Source organism: Oryzias latipes, chromosome 4 (assembly GCF_002234675.1).
Source record: "Oryzias latipes chromosome 4, ASM223467v1".
NCBI lineage: Eukaryota > Metazoa > Chordata > Actinopteri > Beloniformes > Adrianichthyidae > Oryzias > Oryzias latipes.
In genome coordinates, this window is record NC_019862.2 from 23,817,195 (window position 1) to 23,838,276 (window position 21,082).

The following is a 21,082-nucleotide window of genomic DNA, read 5'->3' on the forward strand; positions in this document are numbered from 1 at the left end:
TCATTAATGAAAATACAGAAGATCCGAAAAACCAGAATAAATAAAAGTCACACAAAGATTAAAGCTGATTGTAAAATATGGAGTTTATTTGTTTATTTTTTATTTTTTTAATTGTAAAATGTCATCAGGCACACTTAACCAGCCCTGCTTGGTTTAACACAGAAAAGGACCATGAGGGGAGTTGGAATTCTCTGCATCATCTTCGTCTTCCTCGGTTTTCCCTCTGTAAACAAAGCAGTTTCCTCAGAGACTCAAGCTGACATTCATGAAGTCCGGAGAATAAAAGAAAAAAAAATCTGAATAGCATGATAAAGACAGCAGAACATCAGCATTTCAAAGTAAAAGCACTCTAAAGTGTCGGACTTTGGAAAACAACAACATATGGAAATAAATCAAAGTTTGGAAAAATAATTGTGATCAAATTTGACAAAAAAATAGTAGATTAATCTAAATACTAATAAATTACAAAGCAAAGAACTTTGAATTTATTTTTGATGTAAACAGTTCAGACAGAGTCTTCCTGTTGTGTTTTACAAAAACACACCTGAATCCCTGGAACATGAGGCAGATCTTATCTCGCTTCCAAATTCCCACACCGATGAAGAGGATGGAGAAGAGGAGGATGAAGACGATCAGTAAAATGATCCATGTTGGATCATCTGCTGAAGGAAGACCAGCTGATTAAAAAAAACATATAAGAATAAAAAATGATTATAAATCACCTGAATCATCTGCAGAATGCTGATGTGTGTTTGATGTTTTTAAAAGGTTCAGAGAAGCTTTTCTATTTTCTGATCTGGTTTTTATTGATCAGACTAAACACCAATCATCCAAAACTTTATTTATAAAGCATGTTTTACACATCAGGTGTCCTAAAAAGAACTTTATTTCCTAAAAAAAAGAAAAGAAAATGAACGCAAATTGGTTTAATTCAGATCATTTTTGGTTTCATGTTTTCCTGTTTTTTGCTTTGAGACGACCTCATCTGTGAGTTGGTGCTGCGTAACTAAAATTAATGGATTAGAGTTTTTCTGTGATTCATGTGTTCTTGGAAACAACCATCAATGAATTCTTCTGTCTTCCTTTCATTGTGAAGCACTTTGGGTCTCTGAAGGTGTTGTAAAGTGCTAAATAAATATAGCTTCGGTCATTCATTCATTCATTCATTTAATTCCAGATTGAAATTGCAGGAATCCTCAATAAATTTACATTTTGGATTCCAAATATATTTATTAGAAAAATTCTCTAATTAGACTAGTAACTTAAACACAATGACATAAACAGTTTTCTGTTTTCCCTCTTTGTGATCGATTGTTTCCTATTTGGTCAAATTAAATGATTCATTTCATCAGTTATTCATTCATTGAAGTTATAAAACACTAACAGATAAGATCAGATCTGACAGTCTCAGTCGTCTCTTACTGTTATTTGCTATCTGGATGTTTTTTCCAATGAACTACTGTATATTCATAGCCTAATGACATTCATGCATAGCAGAAAAGTCAAACGACACTCACCCTTACATGTGGGACAGGCTGCAAAAAAGGAAACATGAAAGTTCAGGTTTATGTTTTCCTTCTTGCTTCCTTTGTTCAAATCAAACAATTCATTTTCTCAGTTATTCTATCATTCAATAAAATCAGAGTCTCAGTCGTCTCTTACTGTTATTTGCTATCTGGATGTTGTTTCCATCTCCTTCCATGACTGGAGTCTCCTCTAGTAAATAGGAGCAAACGGCATAAAGGGAATCCTGAAAGCACACCAAGCATCTGGAAGGAGCAGGTTGAGACACAGAGGAGCAAATAGGAGCAGTTCCGTTCCACAGGTTCTGATTGTCGTTGTCACGGAGATACAGAACATCTGCATTCCTGATGTTTGGATCACAGGCTTTGAAGCAGGAAAACTTCATCTAGAAACACAAAGAACAGAGAAGATCGAACATTACTGACTCTTTCCTGAGAGAAGTGTGAAGAACACAGAGCTGAACAGCAGCCTTGTGGGTTTATAGACGTAATGGACACACATCAAAAACTGGAGAATCTTGGACATGTCATGTCCTAAGTCATGTTGATCTTCCTGTCTTAAGTCAGAAGCTGAGCTGGAGTCTGTTAGGAATCTTTTTTCCTAGTCTGTCTGCATTTGTCTACTGTGCTATGGCGTATTGGGGCTACCATGAAAGATGAAAATAAGAAGAAAGTCATAGAATTGTTAGAAATTGATAGAAATAAAAACATAAACAGATTTTAAATCAATTTAACTTACAATCAAGATGTAACATCAGAACAATTAGGAGTAAATTACAAAATGATAGGATGCAGAAGAAAAATGTGAAGATAATCCACTCCAGTTGGTTTTAACCACGCACAGAGTACACAAGGTACACATCTTGTTATAATAGTAATGCCTTGGATTTCATGCCCTTTTTCCAGACGCTGATGGTAGCTACTGATAGCTGCAGCTGCCCCAGGGCAGACTAAGGTGTGGCATTCATGCTCCTCTGTCAGACTGGTGGGTGCGTGGTTTTCATACCCATTCACACACTCAAGCACCTGAGTCACAGCCATAAAGTTCTGTTTACCTGAAGTGGTGAGTAATTAATCCATTACAGAAAAAGCCATCTCTACTGTTACTTTTACCAAGTTCCCAAACTTCTTATCTGCTCTGTGCAAACATCCAATATCCACAGTTGTTTGGATGGAAAAGTTTTCGTTGATTTTGGAAGAAAAGAAACAGATAAGTTCCCAGAAAGACGAGAAAAAAAGATTTTAACAGCTGATCACCTCAAAAGTAGATAATTCAAAAAGTGCAGACCTTGGACCATAAATGCAGGTTTGCAGCTTGAATTGTGACAAATGCAGAACGGTTGGGGTGATACGGAGGGGGGGCTAACTATGCTTCGTGGCTGTTTGTTGTTCTTTTTTTCTATTTGTCGCCTTTTGTCTTTAGAGGTGTGTTTTTTTAGTCAGTGGTCTGGCTGGCTAGAACTGCAGCAGCTTTATGTGTATTGCTCCTCGACACGGTGATGAGCGCATCACTGTGCAGCCACGAAGGAGCGCGGCGCATGTACGCGCGCCTTCTGACTGGTTCCTTTTTTTTTTCTTTACTCGAGCTTTGCATACCAGGGAAAAAACGGTAAGACTATATGGGAGGCACGCAGTCCATTTCTTTCTTTTCCAGAAACAGTCTTCATCTTCTTTTAACACGTTTCACTGTAAAGTTAAAGTCCTCTTGTCTCTGATGGTAAAGTCTTCTCCAACCTTTATTCCCCCCCCCCCCGACAGAATCCATCTGTCCTGATGTTCTGCCGGTTTTACAACATCGAGAGAGGGATTCATAATCTAACATTTTCCACATCTGAAGAGAACCAGGGAAGGAACTTTTGAAAACTCATACATGAATAACAGAAGTGATCTGGAAGTGGAACACAAAGAACCAGTTGTTATCTGGTAGAAAGGCTCTTACCTTGAGGAAACGCCTGTCCTGATGGGAGCTCTGCGTGCACTAAACGCTGTAAGAGAGTGGAGGCTGCAGCCAGGGGTAGTGGGAGGGTGAGCGCACTATCTCCACCCCCAAGCCTCGTGCGTCCTTATAGGTGACCAATCAGAGAACTGGTTATCTTTTTCCATCTTGAAAGTCCTACTAAATTTAAATAGAGGCTAAATGATTTATAGCAAACAAACATATTTACAAAATGGACAAAATTCACTGTTTTTAAATCCATGAAATAAAAAAATAACTTTCCAATCAAATTAAGGATTTCTGTGATTTAGTTTTTATTCAAGAAATGTTTTGTCAAATGTAATAAAATCCGCCTAGATGTGATTTGAAAACACAATTCCTCCTTTAAAGAGAAATTTCCTATATGTGGAACGACTGAACACCTTGCAGCTGTTTTGTTGAATACAGTATTGAAATGTATTTATCATATAAATTTGTTATAGCTTAAGGATTCTTACATGGTTATTAATACCAGAGGTTCACGAATAATGGCGACGATTTCTGTTTTCATCCAACCAAATTTTGAATGGAGAAGGAATCTCTGATTGAGATCGTTTGAAAAAAAGAAATGTATTCCCTCAGATTTCTGGTAGAAGTTGGAGAGTTTTGTCAACTCCTGCTGTCATTCTCCAGCATCTAATAACACTGACAGAACACAGCTGCTGTAGAGTTTTGGTTTGGTCTTGGTGCTGTGATGATTTCCAAATATTGTTCATGCTGATGAAAGTAACCCTTGCTTTGTTAATCTTCTTCTGTATAAACTTCTTACTTCCACCATCTGACATGATGATGCTTCCCAAGTAGGTAAAGCTTTGTGTGAATGGTGCTGACTTGGGCCTGAATAAACCTTCATGTGTGATATATTTTCCAACTCACATTTAAGGCCCCTTGGCACCAAATCAATCTGGTGTGTTTCTTATTCATTTGTGTGTCCCATTGAATTGTTGTAGCACTCTCACTTTTTCTAAGTAACCAACTTTTTTTTCCCTACATCTGAAGGCACTTGGGCATCTTTGATTGTATAATTCATTGTAGAACTTCAACCTTTACCTCATAGTTTCTGCGAGGGAAGAAGAAAATATAAATTACAATGCATTCTTATAGTGAGTGGATTATGTGTACACAAGACAACAATTCTCACGAGGCCCACTTAAACTGGCTGTGTTGGATGAGTCACCTTCCTTTTGGCAGGAAGCCCAGATGTTTGGTCAGAATGCTGAGCGGGGCCTTTTGGGCACAATTCACCACAATGTAAACAAAGACATGTGCATGACTGAAAAAACTGACTGCTGCTTCTCTCCAATCTGTGGTGTAAATTAATGTGAAATTTACAATCAAGCAGAACTATTTTGTCAGCTGACGGACCGGTTTGTGGCTATACCGGAACTGTTACTGCGCCTGCGTTGTTCGTGCCTGCAGTCGTGTCTGAAGGAGGACGTGTTGTGTTTGCAGGGTCGAGCAGAGACTGCTGCAGGGTTAGTTTAACCCCCGGAGGAGGAACAACTCTGGAAAAAGAAGATGGCTATTTGTCGGAGTGCATTTATGGAGGAATGTTGGAGTCGTTGTTGTGCATTTGGAATTTTACAGATCCAGCTTTTGACGACGAACCTCGACTTCAAAACCGAGAGACACAAACCTGAACCACTGTGGTTGTTTTCTGGATGTTTGGAGTTAATTTGAAGTGTTTTTAAGGTTTTTTTTTAGGGGGGGGGGCTGAGAGCTATTTTTAGTTTCGTTGTCCTCGGATTGACAGGCCTACTTATGCAACCTACTTCCTCCAGTGACGCAGTGAAGCCCCGCCCACTTCACCCCCCTTTTTTTCTCCGGTTCCGTCAACGGTGGATCCCACAAGTGCAGAACGCCCATTGACAAAACCATCATTGAGGTGAGTAAAACCCTTTCAAGATTCAAGGTCGGTTTTATAGTCATTTCACACAGTATTTGCATAGAAATACAGGAGAGACGAGATGTAGTTTCTCGCTAGTAAAGACAGTGCAAAAGAGCGAGCAACAAATAGCATCAACTAGAAAAAAATAACAACAAAATAAAATTTACTTTGGTTTATTTCATGCAGTTTTTAGCAAATGTTTTGTTTTCTGTTGGCTTGATAAAAATTCTCTTCTCAGAGAAAAAAACTTGCGGACTATAGTAAAGGTTTAGCCGGCATGATGCGTTCAGGTGTTTGCAGGACAAAAAGCACAAGTGACACATTTGTTTAAAGTTCGCCGGGCATTTTTTCGTTGTTAATCGCTCTGTTGATATCTGCACAGCTTGGATGCTGCTATTTAGTGTCCGTCGTTATTTATCCTTTTATTTACGTCTGATGTGAAGGACATGAATATTTGGATAAAATCCACTTGTGATCTCGTGACACGCACACGTTTCTTTTTTTTTGTACCAATTTAACACAAAACTACCCAAGTTAATAAAATGTCCACTTTTTGGGGGGCATTTTCAGCTTTCTAATGCTAATATAACAGCATATTTTCATCTTTGTTGTTTAATGTTTAAAAACGGGACGTTTGCGAAAGACAAACACTTAAAGTGTTGCAAATCTGTATTCCGACCATTGGGCTTTATGAAGTCGGGATGACCACATCCTAACTTTGACGTGTTCTCCCTACCATGACAAAGGTGGATTAAGGTGGAAAGATTTCATGTCATCCATGGAAACCAGTGAAGATCACAAATCATTGAAGAAAATAGGTTCAGTGGACTGTCTAGTGCAGTGCTTCTCAAATAGTGGGGCGCCCTAGGGGCCCCCCTAGGGGGGGCGCGAAGCATTGCCAGGGGGGGGCGCGCGGTGGTGGTGGTTTTAAGGCCTGTTCACACCGGGACGAATTTCGCCAGCGATTTTCGCCGACTTTTAACGCCTCGTGACTAAACAAAGGGCACCAATGTGAGTGTGCACACCGACGCAAAAAAACGCCACGCGTCAAAGCGTCACTTTTTAAAAAAACGCCTCCGGTTCGTTTTTTTAGTTTGACGCGTCGCGTCGAAATCTATTCGACCAATGAGAATGGCGCTTTTGCACACATGTCTGGAGCCTCTGAAGTTACAGTAAAACACAACTTGGGGGCGCTCAAACACAAAACTGCCTTTCTGAGCACACATACCAGCGAAGAAGATAGACGCCGAGTTGCATCTACACAGCCGCGAAGAAATAATGACAAACATTCTAAAATATCCCCGAACCAACCACCAGTTGGAGCAGCTGGTGCTTGAAATTTTCATGTTTTCTTTGTATGATTCTGACAATCGCGTAAATACTTGCTCTTTTCTTCTGAGTGAAAAGTGACTTTAAGAAGCGTAAAGTTGCGCAGCGCCACCTTGTGTACAGGAGTATTTCTGTTTACATTAAGCGCCATCTAATGTCAGGGAATGAAATTGCATGTTCGCTCGGTTCATCGTCAGCGAAAATCGCCTGGGTGTGAACACAAAAAACGTGGCGAAAAACGCTGGCGAATAACGCCTGGCGAATATTCGTCCTGGTGTGTACGGGCCTTTAGGCACAGGTAAAACGGGCAATTGTCCGGTGCGCAAATCTAACCAGGGGGCGGTGGTGACAGCGGCTCAGTGCTTGGAAAAATATCTGGTCCACTATTCGGTTCCTTTTGTCTGTTCCATCACAGTTTGTAACAGCCTCAAACCTTTTAACCTTTGAAACCCGTCCCTGCAGCTGCTCCCGTCTACTGTCACACGCGGGTGCGTGAGTGAGAACGAAAGGGGAGGGGTGGGAGATAAAACCCAAAATTACATTTTGGGTTTTATCTTTTGGTTGCAAAATATGGGTTTTGGTTATCAGTTTATGCATGTTGATGCTCGGTTTTGCGGTTTTGATGCGTAAAACACTCGCCGCTGATTTGCGGTCCTCAAACGTCTCTGAGCTCCTTATTTTACATGAACCTCTGTTTTCACGCACACTGGCCAATCTGTTTTGATTAACTCAATTGAATGACATTTCGACTTTTTTACCCTCAAAACTTTATTCCGACTTCAATCTCGCCAAGTGAGTGGACTTTTTTTTTTCTCACCGTCGCCTTAAAGCTCCGTCTTAAATGACTCATACGAGAAGTCTCTTTAGGTTTTTGAGTTTTTTCCTTCTAATCCAGTTTTGGAGATTTCCAGGAGGCTAGCCTAGTAGACACCACTGGTTGTTCTCTCTGATCAACTTCCTAGGTTAAATACCCTGCATTCTGGATCAATGTTTCCCTTTCCTAACCTTTTTGTCATTCTTCCATTTTGATGGGAGGCGGGGTCAAGTTCTCTCACCTTGAGTTTGGGGACTTACAGGCTAAACCAGTTTATTTAAGGTCAAGGTGCAATTCTTCTTTGAGGAAAATCCTGCAGCACACCAGCAACCAAAAGTTAAAAAAAAAAGGTAAACTCTGTAGTCTGTATTGATCTAGTCTCTCCATGATCGCGTGTGCATTTTTTGTAATTGAGGAACAACAAGTTTGAAGCTGTTTTTCCTAAAAGTTATGATAGTTTTCAATAATAGTTTTCAGCTAAATTTGTTGAAAGTTTGCCCAGATTGAAGTTTTTCCTTCCAGTTTATTAAATGGCAGTTTCATGTAAACCTCACAAAAACAATAAAGTGAAAATTCTTTCTAAACTGTAATTTATTGTTTCATTTTTTATATTTGCGCAAGAGAAAACTGTAATTTCTGAACAAATATATAATCACAGCATGTTTGATAAATACATAATATAAAAGTTGCTCCTTAACATTTGTCCAAAAGTGTGTTTAGAAACCTGCCGCTCCTGCCGCGTGTGGGAGGAGCTACCATCAGAAGTTGTTCTCGCCATCCTATGAAAGACGCAGAAGGGGCTGGGAGATCCGGTTCATTTATTTTGAAGAGCTCCACCACAGTTTTTTTGGGCTGTCCATCTCACACAGAACAGTGGTTGCCGCGGCACACTGGTTGAAAAACACTGAGCTAGAACATTCATAACAGCAATGTTACAAAAATATGAACTCAACAGAGATGTTTTTAATAAAAAAAAAAACAAAAATGCTTTCTTTGCTCTATTGGACAACCTCTTCTGGTCGTGGACAGTCTTCCACTTCACAATCAGATCTCTGGAAAACCAAATATGACATGATTAAATCAACATTTGTTAACTGATTGAAGTTTTAAGTTTTCAACTTAAAATTTTACCTAAATCTTCTTTGACTCTTCTTTTTCTGGCATGTGCCTGACTCAGTCCACCCTTGAATCTATCACCACACAATAAAAATGAAGAAATTATTTTGAGTTGATGCTATTTTTAAGGCAATGCAACATGTAGGAATGAAAAAGCCTCACAACATCAGCATGAAATGTGTCTTTGAATAAGCACACAAAGTGTTAATGTAATTCTAAAGCTAACTTCAGAGACGCTAATAGATAAAACTATAAACTGAAGGTGAATTAAAGAAATGTCCTTTTGTTTAGAAGATACAACAGAAGTTATCAACGTCAAAATCAGTAGAACACACAAACACTGGAAACAGTTTGCTGTGGTGAACAGAACAAGTCCAGACTAGTTCAGGTGGTGAACATGGCTGACAATTTAGTTTGAATCAATCTATGCAAAATGAAAAATGCTGCAGTTCAATAAAATCATTTTTTTTGTTTGAGAGAATTTAAGAAAAACCTGTTTCAGAAGTGAATTCACTTCAGCAGATAGTGTGAACAAAACCCCGTCAAGACTGATAACATTGTGGTTCGACTTTTTGTAAAAGTTCCTCTTTTTTTGTTTTTGTTTTAAAACCTCTAAGGCACTTGAAATTAAACCTGTTTTAATTTATGAAAAAAAAATAATGGATCCCCTGTGTTAACAGTGTTAAAGCTGGGTTTAAAAAACAATCAATGTCAAATTGATCTTTACTTAAAAAGTCAATATCTATTATCAGATCAATAAATCAATTTTCCTTTAAAGTCATTTTAATGTTTTTGAGGCAAAAGTTCTTTCTATTAGTTTTTAAAGTAAAAAAAATGATTTGATTGTAGGGGTGGGATTATCTAACTTTGCTTCTTCCCACTCCTTTTCAAGCAATAAATCAAGCTCTACTTATACTTTAGTTAATGATCACTGTATTTAATTAAGCAAATATGATTTAAGTGACTTTTTAGTTTTGTTTTATTTTCTGTCTTTTTAATTAATCTACACATTTAATCATTTCTGTAATGAGTTTGATAAATATGTGTAAATTCGTTATTGCTTTGACTACAATGCTTGAAATAAATCAAAAATCAAATCAAAAATCAAATCAAATCAATTTTAAATAATAAAAGCTCCACTTTTGTAGAGTTATATCAGTAGTTATGAGAAAATGTTTCATCATTACCAAAACAAATGAACATAAATGTGTATCTTTTATAAGCAAAAAAAACACTATTCCAGATTCAAATGAATTTACAGGAAACATTTTCTTGCTTACGAGAACTTGATAGTGCAAATATATTTAAAAAAATGTTTTTATTTTTACAGGTGCACAAATTTGAATGGAATATTAACATCATGGTAGAACTGCAAAACCATATTGAAAGGAATAAAACTCCACAAAATCCATAATAAACTCCAAAGAGTACTATCATTTATCAGTTAAATTGAAGTACTGCTTTCTGCTCTGCATGATGGACGCTGGTATATTTGGTTGTTTGGCCTCTATAGTGGGATATATTGAGGAAATGTTTCTCCTTTTTTCTTTTCACACGCAATATTAAATGAACAGGACCTAAGTTAACTTTCTTGTTGGAGTTAAAGGCTTCATGTTTCAAGTAAAACTACTGGCTACTGTCAAATCCAAGAAGAAGGTCCTTCTAACATTCAGCTCTGCAGCATTTACAGCAGTTAATCTAGACTCATTCTCTGGACAGGAAGTTGAGAAATTTGATGAGTCACCCTTTCTCTGCCCGAGAGATTTAGTTGTTTTATGATAGCAGAAAGACCAGAGGCTAAACTGCTTGAAAGAAACTTTAAAGGGTAGATTAGGAGAACAAACCAGACAGTAATTACAAGTACAGCCAAAAAACTGTCACTTTGTCAGAATGTGGGTGGTATGAGGTGATAATTACACACTTTGTGTTTGACAGCTGTGTGCACCTAGAAATCATGACAGTGATCTTGATTTGATTTGATTTATTGATTTATTTCAAGCATTGTAGTCAAAGCAAAAAAGAATTTACACATATTTATCAAACTCACTACAGTAAGATGAAATGCATAGATTAAAAAGACAGAAAACAAAACAAAACAAAAAGTCACTTAAATCACGTTTGCTTAATTAAATACAGTGATCATTAACTAAAGTATAAGTAGAGCTTGATTTATTGCTTGAAAATGAGGGGGAAGAAGCAAACTTTTATAATCCCATCCCTACTGAGTTCATTCATTTGATAGTTTTACAGTTTTTGAAATCCGGTTCTGATCTTCACATTGATTCAAGGATTTCAGGCCTCTGAGCTGATAAACAGTCACTAAAGTGACTCAAGAATCAGATGAGAAAAAAGAAAACGGGGGAACATAGAAGAAACAGTAAACAGCAAATAAAGTAAAACATTAACAACAATTAACTCTTTAAATAGTGCGTTTCTGTGGAGTCTTGACAGTCTGATTCTGTTGAATTTTCATGAACGTTGTCATATTGTTCTCCCTAGTATAAAGCTTCATTCATACAGTAGAAGTGTGAGTGTTCAGCCACACCTGAGGATCCTTTTGTGCTCACGGCTGCTCTGTCCACAGATGGATATTTCCTGTTTCACCTCTGCTGACTCTGCAGCTAGAAACGCCACCAGGCTGTATAATGGAGACGTGGACACAGGAGACTTCTGGTTCAGAGATGATCTCAGTGCTCCTCTTCCTGCCTACTCCTCTGTTTCCTATGCCACCACCCAGTGCACGGTCTGCGTGGACCAGCTAGTCCATGCTGTGTGCCGCAACCTGTCTGCAGGGGTGAGGATGGTGATGGAGGGGGTGGGAGTCAACGTCCCCATCAGTGAGGACGGTAAGAACCTGTAATTCTTCCCTGAAGATCAGTCCATCTGTTTGTCAGCAGTTTCAGAAAGAGCAGAGACGTTTTCCTGTCTACAGGGTTAGAAACTCATGTTAGTCACAAAAATGTTTCTTTGTCAAAAGTGATGGAAAGTGTGTTGTAGTTGTGTTGTAGTTCCTGCTTTGAACCTGGCCTGAGGCAAGTTTCCCGCACATTTCCAGGTCGTGACATGTTTGGTTGGAGAAATCAAAAAAACATTCTTCAGGTTTTTTAGGGTAGGGACTCAAATGGATTTCCAAAAATAACAACATGTTGAAATGTCATAAGGTCTCCATGAAACATCCCCTCTGCCAGCTAAATGTTTGAGATGTTTGGACTGGAGAGGAAGTGACACTGGGAACACTTATAAGGAGTGTCGAATGTTCTCATGTTTAAGCAAACAAGAGAGTGATTAGGGCGTTAGCTGCAGGTACTGAAGCTTTAAGTAAGCTTAACCAGATTCCAGAGAATCAGTTCTGTAAACAGCTGAAGGGAATAGAAAGGATTGTGTAGCTTTAGGTGTTTTGTGTTAGTTTCTGCTTTTGCTGCTGCCTGGATCAAATAAAAACAACATTCTAACCTCAGAGCTGATATTTGTTCAGTTAAATCAATGCCTTTCATATTATTAAAAGCATTAGAAATATCATTCTTTAAAAAGAAACTTCACTTTCTGTCTTGAAAACTGTTCTCCTTTTTTCCATTTTTATCACTGACTCATCCATCCTCCTAGACGGTAACATTTTACTCTACGCTGTGTGTATTCTGACTGTTTATGAACACAGAAGAAAGTTCTGCTGATCTGCAAACAGGAAGCAGCTTTTTCTGGATCAGTCTTGGTTCTGCTGCACTGTGGTTCTGCGTTTGTTTTCATCTGCTTCTGTTCTGTCTTTCAGGTTGTCCACAAATCCCTCCTGTAGGTAAGTGTCCTCCTCTTTTGTGGATTTTGGAGACTGTAATAGTGAAATATCAGAGCCTCACTAAAAAACAAAAACAAACATAAAGTGTTTTTACATCCTCATTTGTAGACAGAAAATTTCCTTAATTATTTGCCCCAGAAGTGGCTTCAGAGGCATTAAAGTCAAAGTTCAAACATGTCTTTTTATTTTTCTGTTGAGAAAAATGTAACTGGTTGTTAATTTGGTTTGTGAAAAATACCAGCAGCTTTGCAAATATTATCAGGAAAAAGGTTTTACTTCCTCTTTTTGTTTTTTCTTTGGTGAAAGCAGCTTTTTGCTGCATTTCAATTTCTCCACACTTAAAAAGACATCAGGTCATCTCAGAAATGATCATTTTGGATCATCGGTCACCATGAGGTGATGGTTGGAAGGAGGAATGTCAGTAATCAGTAAAAAAAATTAAAAAAAAAATCTGAGTATATGAAGAAAAGTGATGGAGAAATTGATTAAAAAAACTTCCTTTCAAATGAATATTCTAAACCAGACATGCATCATTCAGATGGATGTGGCTGATTAGAAACTGTAAGTTTCAAAATAAATTTCACTAATTAGAAAAAAAAAAGTCAATAATTTGGTCAAAAACCACAATATTTATTCGTTGAGGTCCTGGTCTGTTTCTTGTTGGTCGTTGATGCGTCTATAAACTGGTGGTTTACAGACCACAGTCACCGCTGCTGGAGATCGTCAGGTGCACCATGGGAAGTGATCCAATAGACCTTTTTCGCAAAAACCGGAAACACGTCAGCAACGTGTAAACCTAGTTCCGGTTTGTGCTTCGCTGGCGGAGAATGGCAGAGCCTAGAGTGTTTTCGAAGAGCCTGAGTTGTGTTCCGAAGTTCATCAGCGCCGATGCGATGAAGGGTGTGAAGATGCATTCGTCCACTAAAGGAAACAAATTGGACAAGGGATATAAATTCGTCCATGAAGAGTTTATCCACCATTACCAAGGTAAGCTTCAGCTAGCTTAGCCATAGCCGCATCACCGGTAACTCTGTGTGTTTGTTTACGTCAACTGTAAATCCTGGTGTTATTTGTAATATAAGGTATAACACATCGCAGTTAATATGTTGTGTGTGTGTTTAAGTGAAAAGGCATGAGATTAACATAACACCCAAAAATTTGGTGAAGCTGTAAATAAGAAATGTTAAGGTGCCCGTTTGCGTCTTCATTCTTCTTGCTGCAGACAGTTGCGGCACTTTCTTCACTTACTATTAGTATTATTTTTCTGAAAGTAGGGTGACCACACGTCCTCTTTTCCTGGACATGTCCTATTTTTCGATACTTATATGATAAAATAACATTGAACATAGATGAAATGTAATCATATTTGCTTCATGTATGCAGCTCTGAACACCAATTACTCTCGATGAAATATCTCACAAACTCACTTCACTCCTCTTTTTTACAAACTCAAATCTGGTCACCCTACTGACAGTTATAGTTTCATGTTACATTGATGTAGCAACATAAGTATGTCTTAATTTTAACCTATTTAATTTCCAGACCGCACATTATTCACAGCTGGGTCAGCAGGCTGATCCACCCCCCCCCCCTGGCCTGCACGAGTGGCTTGCAAAGATGGCACAGACCAAGAACACAGGTGGGTTTGTGATCAAATTATCATTATGATTTAAGAACGGATGTGTATCCATAACAACTGTAGATTATTATAAAAACACCCCCAGTAGTTATTACAGACTGTAATTTCTTTTTGCCTTTTATTTATAAGGGAATCCATCCTGAACCGGTTAGTGAGCTGGTGGTGCAAAAGCCCAAAACAGTTGGCTAAGACGGTCTGAGGTCCACACTGTACAAGGCATATACAGGTGAATAATTTAACTTTTTGTTGCTTTGTGAGAGCAAGTTAAGTTTAAATGTAAAAAAATTACATTAAATTTAAATGTAGTTATGCACTTATGTCTAACTTTTGTGTGTTGTGTTTCTCTTGTGTAGGACCACTGCCAGATCCATATCTGATGGCATCTGGAAGCAGATTATGCCAGGTGCAGCCCCAACCTCTCATGGCTGTGTTGGATGGGGTTTCTGAGATGGAATGAAAGAGAACTTGGATAGATATTATAGCAAATGCATGAATGCATACCTTAAATTACACTTATCTTGTCTTTAAAAATCAGTTCAGCCTTCTGTCTTACTGTTGATGATCTGTAATGTTCTTTTTTATTCTAAATCTTTGATGTTATTTGTGTTATTAATCAGTTGTTGTTACGCATACCTAAAAATATTAAATGAGGCACAATTTTGACCAAAATTGTTTTATTTGTTCATCTAATTATTTTTGTGAAGTCAAAGTCACATTTCAACAGGAAAATATTACGAATATAACAATTATATTTAACTAGATTTTAAGAATATGTGGAAACACTAAATTTTTCCATACTATTTGCACATTATACATTATTTACATACCAAACATTAATTCACTCTTCAACACAAAAAAGTCCTTGACAATTTGCCAAAACACGGCATTTAAGCCAGATCTGATTCACACCGCCCATCAGTGTGAGCGGCACAGAGAGTCCCTGATGTGAAAGGACTTTATCCTACTGATCACTCTTTCCACTATAATTCTGAGGCGGGTAATGGCTTGGGTTTGTTCTATTTCCTCCTTGCTGATGGAGCTGAAAGCTTAAAAGGTGGAATCATGATCTCAGATCCATTGTCAGTAAGGAGGTCTTCAATGAGGAACTTTTGTCCGCCATGACATCGTCTCCTGGCTGCAGCAAAGGAACTTGGCTTCTAAGTCATGGATGTAATCCAAAGCCTCATCCAGAGCACCTGTGAAGATAAAGAAATTAAAAATCAGTCTTGATATATTTATTCTACCTTTCAACACAACACAGTAATCATGTTTTGAAAAGTATGTTAAGTATTTAATTACAAATACATTTCATTTATTTTGGTTAATGACAAAATACCCAAAATTAATTAAATACATGTAATTAAAATAGGTGAGAGCGTGACCAGCTTTTATTATATACATTAATTTTTTCAGGTAGAAATGCATTTATCCAATAACGGTACACATAGTTGACTAACGTTAACCAAACACATTATGAACAACCTTACCTGCAGGTGGGTGTGTCACGTAGTCCTGATCCATCTTTACTGCCTTAGCTTAGCCACCGTGTCGCTATCTTCACAGCATAGCTGCATAGACTGACGTTTGAGGTTCTGTCATATACTGACTCCCTTCTCAAAGGAGCAGTAAAGTTTTTCCAAGGGAAAATACTCGGGACGACACCACTCTTCAGGCGACGAACGACGCAGCCGCACCACACATCCGGAGCGAAGTTAGTAAGTGCCGGCAGCAGAGGGTGCTACCTGTGTTTACATTAAAACTATGCCCTTCCTCTCTTCAGATCGCCTATATCCATTTGGGTTTCAGGTTTGGATCCACAGGAAAATAATGATATGAGAGGCCAGGCTGTTTTTGGTTGGAAGATGAACAGCCTGGAACACAACAGAAACTGCAACTCTTCGACTCTGCCATTCTTCATATGTGCCGCTATGCTAACAGGAAGTTGTTTTACACGTCATTGACGTATTTCCGGTCAAAAAATGCGGAAGTGTGAAAAAGGTCTATTCCTATTATTCTCACATTGCGGCCACTGCTGCCTTATTGCATCATATCTACTGCTCCTCTTCTTGCTTACCCCCCCTTTCCCCCTCTTATGCCCATTTGCCCTTCCTGCATTAGTGGAGGGCCTAAAGTGACTTCCACTCACCGTCACGTACGACAGATGCAAGGTGGAAGTGAAAACCGGCTTATATCCCTGATTTATGAATGGATTCTTTGGTGACGTGTTGAGATGTTTGGCTGCAGCTCTGTGTGAGACACACATCTGAAAACGCTGGAGGAGAAACGGTCATTTTCTATTCAGTCTTCACAGGATCCTTTGACTGGATGAAGCAGCCATACAGCTCAGCATCAGTTCTAGGAAATGACACAACGTTACCGTAGCAACAGGGAGCCAAAGAAGTTAAACAAAATCATTGTTTGGTGCTAAATGTGGAAGATTTTCTTTGGATAGCCTTTGACTGCTACCAATGATTTACTCATTCTGGTCATTTACACGATTTCAACATTTCCCACAACAATAGCTGTGTGAGCAGAACTTTTCAATCTGGACTTTGATAAAAACAAAGACAGAGATTCCTTTGTGTCTGTCTTCCATTCCTGCTGTATATCAGCTTTGTGTTCATCTAAACAGGCCCACGTTCCTCACTAAGTGAGTATAAACAGGTTTAGATACTGTCTGTTGATGCTACGTTAAGCCAAAGTGTGTTATGTTGGTGTCCATGTGGATAAACACTGACTGAACTCTCCCTCAGTGTCAGATCACAGTGAGAGTTTATATTACTCATAGTTACAGTTGTGGTGTAGCAGAGATGAAGAGCTGCAGCCGCTGATGTGGTTCAATGTTTCGACATAACAGGGAGCAGCTGTACAGTTATCCGCTACATTACCACACATTCCTGTAAGCTGTTTCCTCGCAGCACGTCACCACAGTCTGTGATCTGCTTTCTGCTGAAGTGGTGTCATGCAGCCGTCCACACTCACACCGAAAGCCTTCATGTTTTTGTCCTGACGTTTATCAAGACGCCTTGGGAAAAACGCCAATTTCCCATTCTCTTTGCAGCCATGGACACATGGATGTAGTTCAGGAAAGGTGACGGCAAAGGCACATCTCCATGCAGACTTTGCTGAGTCATTCACAGAGTGTGTGTGTGTGTGTGTGTGTGGGGGGGGGGGGTTAAACTTGATGTGGACTGTATTGTTTGGTTTGAAGTGGGTAATACATGATTGTTGATCCATGTAGATGTTGGTGGCTGAAGGAGTTGGTTTGTCTGTGAGAACTGCAGCAGGTTTTTCTGTCAGAAACCATTCATGGGTGGAAATGTGCAGCTATCATGTAGGTGGTTTCCATCTGCACGACCTCACAGCAGCAGGTTTTTTCTCCTCCTTTTGATGTGTCGGAAAAAGTGACCAAAGTATTTTTAAGTGCATCCGAGGCTTAATTTTGTTATTTAAAATTCAACTTCCCTCCCCAGGCCCTCCAGATCTTTTTCTCACTTGCTGCTCAGATCTTCTACTCGTATAGTGTCACTTATTTCCTCAAACTTTTTCTTTTGCTCTGTGCAAACAGTGCCAGCTACTTTCAGCATAGATTCTTTTACAAACTCCTCTCCTGTGGTCTTTTCCAAAGCAACAATGCTGCTGGCTTCTGTCACCGCATCACTGGATTTAGTCATTTTTGTAAACATTGTCTGCTGTGCAGCATAGCCTCGTTGTACTTGTTGGAGCTTATTGTTGCCAGACCAGCTCTGACCAGCTCCTTCAGCTGACCAGCTCCTTCAGCACCAGACTGTTGCACCCTCAGTGTAAGAAGGAGCGCTACCGCAGGTCATTCCTCCCCGCAGCCATCAGACTGTACAACACTGTGTTACAGGGACACTCCACGGTCCCAGGGTGTTTTTTTCATTCACTCACTTATTTATTTTCTTTTGTTGTAGTTGTTGTTTTTCAATTTTAAATTGTTTTTTATTCCTGAACAGTTGTTTGTTTTTGTTTTTGGTGTGAACTTCATTAGTTATTTCTGTATTTTGAAAAAAAAAAAAAAATTGTAATGTTTTTTTTAGTTTACATGTTTTGCAGACGGCGTGTTTTTTACACCTTTGCAGCTGTATTTATTTAATATTTAATATTTATTTCTTTATTTAATAAGAATCTCATTTTTGATAATAATTTTTCATAATAATTTTAGTAATATTTTTAATTATTTAATATAAATGTCATTTGTGATGTCCTTTATTGATGTTATATTATATATATATATATATATATATATATATATATATATATATATATATATATATATATATATATATATATATATTTCTGTCGGAAGTTGGATATTTTTATATGTTTATTGTTTCAAGATTGTAAGCCTTGTAATTCATTTTCAACATTTTTTTATGATGGGAGATGATAGAAAAAAATGATTTTTTTCTTCCACCTGCCTCTAGTGGTCTGTAGAGGAACTGCAGCATTTGATAATTCCTGCTTTGCATCAAAATGGGGACTGAATGATAGATTTTGTTGTTAACTCTGCTTGTTTGTCTTACAGATGATCCCAAATGGAGGATCGGTATCTTCATCTCAATCATCTGCCTCTTCTTCCTCATAGCGGCAGTTTTGTTTCAGTTCTGGAGATCTAAAAAGGTTTGATCTTTTAAAGTCTTATCTTTTACTGTTTAAAGAAGATAATCTACTACTGCTCCCATGTTGACCGATGCCCCGTTATGTTTGTCCACTTTAACCCAACAACTTCCTGCTGCAGTTGTTTGTTCATAGGTGCTGCAGGTGAAAACGTCATGTATGTGTTTCTGTTTCAGCGTCGCAGCAGCAAACCTTGTTTCCAGAAACTAATGAAGAGAGGCGGAGCCAGCAATAGTAGCAGTATTGAAGAGGGAATGACGTCACCATAACCTCTGTCGCCCATGGCAACCATGTCCCAGTACTTAATGAGCTCAAAGGCCCCTCCCCCACGTAGAATTAGAGTCAACAGAAGAAACTTAAAAAGTCTGAATTAAAACTGTTAATTGAGGACTAAAAGTAGAAAAAACAAAAGTTAAAAATACAAAACAGCAGCTGTTACAAATGTTCTTTTACATTTGGTTTGTTTTAGGTAAAAAAAAAAATTCATGTCTTTCTTTCTTTCATTCACTTTGAGCTGATCCTGATTTGATCCTTTTTTTTTGCAACCAAAGCTAAAAATGCCATTCTAGACCCATTCTGAAAATAGTATTTTTGGTGCTTTTATGCTCTTGGGCCATTTTTTTTTTTATAATGGAGGACACATCTAAAGAAAAAAGCATTTTTGAGTATTTCTTTATTCAAATTGTTGTGAATTGGAAGCAGACAAATAAATATCACTGGAAAAAGAGCTTCTTTGTTAAGTAGTAGCTACAATGGACGGGCCAGGAGCTTCCTGCTCTGCTCCATTCTGATGCATCCACCTGTAGACAAATAGCTCCATTATTTTCTCCGTCTGAGTTAGATAACTCCAATATTTGGGGTTGTGAGGGGCTGTAAGCTAGCGGGACAGAGCGTAAACGGAAAACGGGAAGTGGGGATGGCGTTGCTCCACTCCAACAGTATAAAAATCCTACAAAGGACACAGGTTTTTAATTTTGGCTAAAAAACAAGACCACGGGGAATGCTTTTAAAAAAGATGAGAAGATGATCAGACTGGGACTTTAATGCTAACCTAATGGGTAACTGTAGGTTTTTTCCCTCTAGGGGACACTGAACTTTGAATGTGACCTTGATATGTATTTATAAATGTGAAAAGCTAAAACCAGAATTCTGTTGTTGTAATATCATGAAGACAATTCTGCCTTGTTGGAACAATCCAAACTGGAATAAAACGTCTGTAATGAATCAAACTGGGTTGGATGTTTGTTAGGAATCACCTGAAACGACCTCAGTAAAGAACGGAGGATTTACAAATAAAGAGAATTAAGTTGAAGTTTTTCTTGTTCTGTTTGTTCATGAAATGTGTTCTGTGAGACCAAAACTATTAAAAAACAAAAAATAAATGTGAATATTTCATTGGAAGACTGAGATTTTTCACTGACATGAGATCAAATTGATTTAGATCTCTGGTGAGTGATGGGAGGGAGAAGTTACAAATGTAATCTGTTACAATAATTAGCTGTAGGATTACTAGTCCTTCTTAGCAACATTTGACAGGAGCAGACTGTAAGATTCCATACTAATTCTTCACATAACTAAAATCAATTCATGTTTGTGTTATATTATGTAATGAAAACAATCTTCTTTCATGCTTTACTCTGACTGACGGACTCTTGAGGGGATTTCCTCTGGGATTCCCCTCCAGACAAATCTAGTTTGGCTTCTTGAGGAAACATCACAGCCTGCAGAAGCTGCCTAGAAAATATCCGTAGCTGTTTGCAGACTAGCAATGAACACAGCGTCTAAGATGAACACTTTACTCTGACAGCAGCAATGCCACACCCTTTGTTCAACAGAAACTGTTGTGTGTTTGTTTTTTCTGCATCCACTGAACTCCATGATAACAAAATCCCAGCGCTGCAGAGAGCCTCAAACCTGGTTCAGGGTCACAGTCATACTAGCTCTGCTGCTTGACATGGTTTGTGTTTGCAGAGATCCATGATGGGGATCAAAATGGCTTCAACAATATTAGTTTTTAACATTAAAATCATTTTTTGTCTTTAAGTCAGAGGAGTGTGGCTGCTGTGGTGGTTCCTGACTGGTAAAGTTGTGAAACTGGGCCTGCTTAGATCTTCAATGCCAGCTCGTACTCCTTATATTGTATAAACGACATAGATACGCCGCTGAGTTTTTTCTTTGGGTCATTCATGAACCGTGGGAATATTCTCACTCTGATCTGCAGGTTTATGTGAGTCGGCAGCTTTGCAGATCTCCGCATGACGATAGAATACAGTTTTCAAATCACTGGAAGAGTTTCTGGACCTGCAGCCTCAGTGGTTCTGATTCTGGAAGAGTGTTTTTTTCTTGCGTGGCACAAAAAATGGTCGT

The 21,082-nt window shown here is 38.4% G+C and overlaps 2 protein-coding genes across 4 annotated transcripts; one reads left to right on the top strand and one right to left on the bottom strand.

The window, feature by feature from the left end:
• Positions 1-64: 64 nt before the first annotated feature.
• On the bottom strand, positions 65-3,529 carry LOC101166864. 3 transcript variants are annotated; one of them, XM_004068144.3, is made up of 5 exons: positions 3,463-3,529; positions 1,663-1,909; positions 1,518-1,535; positions 545-659; positions 65-223 (listed from the first exon to the last, which is right to left on the bottom strand). In XM_004068144.3, the coding sequence occupies exons 2-5, from the start codon at positions 1,907-1,909 to the stop codon at positions 154-156; spliced, it is 450 nt and encodes a 149-aa protein (XP_004068192.1). In that variant the 5' UTR covers positions 3,463-3,529; the 3' UTR covers positions 65-153. The 3 variants fall into 3 exon arrangements, with proteins under 3 accessions (XP_004068192.1, XP_020558237.1, XP_020558236.1); XM_020702578.1 differs by having other exon boundaries at positions 545-662; XM_020702577.1 differs by having other exon boundaries at positions 545-677.
• Positions 3,530-4,909: 1,380 nt separating this feature from the next.
• LOC105358497 lies at positions 4,910-20,116 on the top strand. The gene is made up of 5 exons (XM_023954439.1): positions 4,910-5,383; positions 11,230-11,491; positions 12,412-12,435; positions 18,624-18,718; positions 18,892-20,116. The coding sequence occupies exons 2-5, from the start codon at positions 11,230-11,232 to the stop codon at positions 18,982-18,984; spliced, it is 474 nt and encodes a 157-aa protein (XP_023810207.1). The 5' UTR covers positions 4,910-5,383; the 3' UTR covers positions 18,985-20,116.
• The last annotated feature ends 966 nt before the right edge of the window (positions 20,117-21,082 follow it).

Coding starts and splice junctions, on each gene's coding strand:
- LOC101166864 (XM_020702577.1), bottom strand. CDS start 1,909: ATGAAGTTTTCCTGCTTCAAAGCCTGTGATCCAAACATCAGGAATGCA. Junction 224..544: donor CTCATGTTCCAGGGATTCAG/GTGTGTTTTTGT, acceptor CTTTGTTTACAG/AGGGAAAACCGAGGAAGACG.
- LOC105358497 (XM_023954439.1), top strand. CDS start 11,230: ATGGATATTTCCTGTTTCACCTCTGCTGACTCTGCAGCTAGAAACGCC. Junction 12,436..18,623: donor TCCACAAATCCCTCCTGTAG/GTAAGTGTCCTC, acceptor TTTGTCTTACAG/ATGATCCCAAATGGAGGATC. Junction 18,719..18,891: donor AGTTCTGGAGATCTAAAAAG/GTTTGATCTTTT, acceptor TTTCTGTTTCAG/CGTCGCAGCAGCAAACCTTG.